The 2,077-nt window shown below is 35.7% G+C and overlaps 1 protein-coding gene across 1 annotated transcript in view; it reads right to left on the bottom strand.

Annotated features, from left to right (window-relative positions):
- Positions 1 to 267: 267 nt before the first annotated feature.
- The window catches only part of LOC107752062 (chloride intracellular channel protein 2-like), a 6,424-nt gene continuing 4,614 nt past the window's right edge, over positions 268 to 2,077 (bottom strand). The window contains exons 4-5 of the mRNA XM_016567913.1: positions 1,138 to 1,365; positions 268 to 1,003 (exon numbers count right to left, since the gene is read on the bottom strand). Coding sequence (XP_016423399.1) covers positions 845 to 1,003; positions 1,138 to 1,365 — 387 coding nt within the window. The 3' untranslated portion in view covers positions 268 to 844. The remainder of the gene's footprint in view (positions 1,004 to 1,137; positions 1,366 to 2,077) is intronic.

Genomic DNA, 2,077 nt, shown 5'->3' with positions numbered 1-2,077 from the left:
TTAATCTATAAGGAATATTAATGTATTTTTTATCATAAAAGAAAACTGACCTAGAACTTCAACTGTAAAATAAATATAGTCTGGGTAAAACAGATCAGTTGTAATATTTGTGTGTGTGTGTGTGTGTGTGTTTTAAATCCATCTTTCATCAAAGCTCTGGATTCAGACTGGATGTGCTTCATGTTCACTTGAAAAGAGAAAGACAAACTTGTGTTTGATATTAATTTTATTTTTAAGTAAAATCTGAAAGAAAGCAGTTTAATCTCTTTCTTAAACTCATACATCCATCACAATAACCCTTAATACAAAACAACCATTACTGCCGCATGACTCACTGACTCCAGTTCTGCGCGTGATTTGACTAAACTTTTGTCTCTACAGTGTTTTTAGCTCAATCCTACAGATGATTAAAACACATAGACTTTTTAGGTATACATTACATGTAACTGAATACGCCCTAATGAATGTAAAATATATATATACACAAATATGCACAAAAAAACAATTACATATGATATGCAGTTAAAAGCACAACTCTGTTGACTGTTGTGCTCAAGATCATTTGCAAAGGATCCTATAACCTCTAAAACTACCAGAATAAAGCCTATTTGACTGTAGCAGACACTCAGAAGTATTCTAGTAAATCTAATGGGCTTTAAGATCGCAGGCACAATGAAAGCAAACTGTGTGTGGTGTGGTGTGTTTTTTTTTTTTTTTTGTCTTCACTGTAATAGATTTCTATACCTGTGAACTACAACTATGTAGATGGCTATAAACCTTTTATTTAGTTTTATTTACACTATTTAAACATTTTAATCACAATATTGCTTCATTAATCTGAAGCTCAGTTCCTCTTGGCCACACTCAGATAGGCTTTCTCAATTTCAATTTCAGCTGGACAGGTCTGGCTGAACTCTTCTCTCTCATATGCATTCTGCAGGTAACGCCACACTCCAGTGAACTGAGCAGGAATCTCAAAATTGCAGTACTTTTTGGCAGCAACCTACAAAACCAAAAAACAGAATGAACACATTTATAAATATGTATTTAAAATGAAATAGCTTTATTAAATCACACAGTCCTGTGTGTGTGTGTGTGTGTGTGTGTGTGTGTGTGTAAACCACAGAGGCATATCACCTTGATGACGTGCAGCTTTGGTAACAAGTTGCAGTCTGCCAGTGTCAAGCGGTTGCCATCAAGGAACTTTCTTTTGGATTCGCTGATGTTTTGATCCAGCTCATCCTGAAGCGGAGTGTTCAGATAGTCATCCAGGCGCTTAAACTCCCTCAATAAGGCTTTTTCGTGGACTGAGGAATCAAACAGTAGAGAAAAAACATATTTAAGAGTGATATAGTACATTATAGTCTAATTGTGATGCCATGGTGTCTACATGCGCAGGAATACGTAGATACTACTTTTGTTTAGTTCCATTATGTAGGCCTAGTAATTGAATCTAATTATGTAGCTAAATATTTTCTAAATATCATCTTTGCTGATACAAACAGTGAAAATCTTCATAAAACTGTTTATTATCACCCACTGTCTCAGTTCCAGCCAGTCTGCGCATTAATAGTGTGGATTTTCAATCATGTTTCTGCAGGTCACATCAGTAGATGGCGACAAAATACAGTCTTTATGAGTAATTGAACCATTCATTCATTGAACCGATTCGTTTCAAAAAGCTGATTCATCTAGACACGCCACGCTACTGTTATTTTTGAACGACTCGTTGAATCATTCACTGAACTGATTTGTTCAAAACACTGAGTCATGCAGGAACGAAGCGCTTCAGTAATGTTGGGGATACTACGTTTCTGCTGTGGCTACGTTTGGAACTTTCTTCGCAATATTGTGTCTAAAATGTTACTTGATATTAACTTTTTATGTATTGTTGTATAAAAGCAATATCACACAATCGTGTTACCTCTGTGGCTGTGCTGCTCAAATAAGGTCCTAAAAATGTCTCAAGCAGATTTCACAACGGTATCCTCCACGTTGACTTGACCAACAGAAAACTGTTTGGTGTGAAAGTGACTGAACTTTTTGAATTTTCGTTAATGTGACTGCACCTTAAGAC

This window comes from Sinocyclocheilus rhinocerous, unplaced genomic scaffold, assembly GCF_001515625.1.
Source record: "Sinocyclocheilus rhinocerous isolate Xijiao unplaced genomic scaffold, SAMN03320098_v1.1 scaffold662, whole genome shotgun sequence".
In the NCBI taxonomy this organism is placed as follows: Eukaryota; Metazoa; Chordata; class Actinopteri; order Cypriniformes; family Cyprinidae; genus Sinocyclocheilus; species Sinocyclocheilus rhinocerous.
This window is presented reverse-complemented; position numbering and strand designations above follow the sequence as displayed.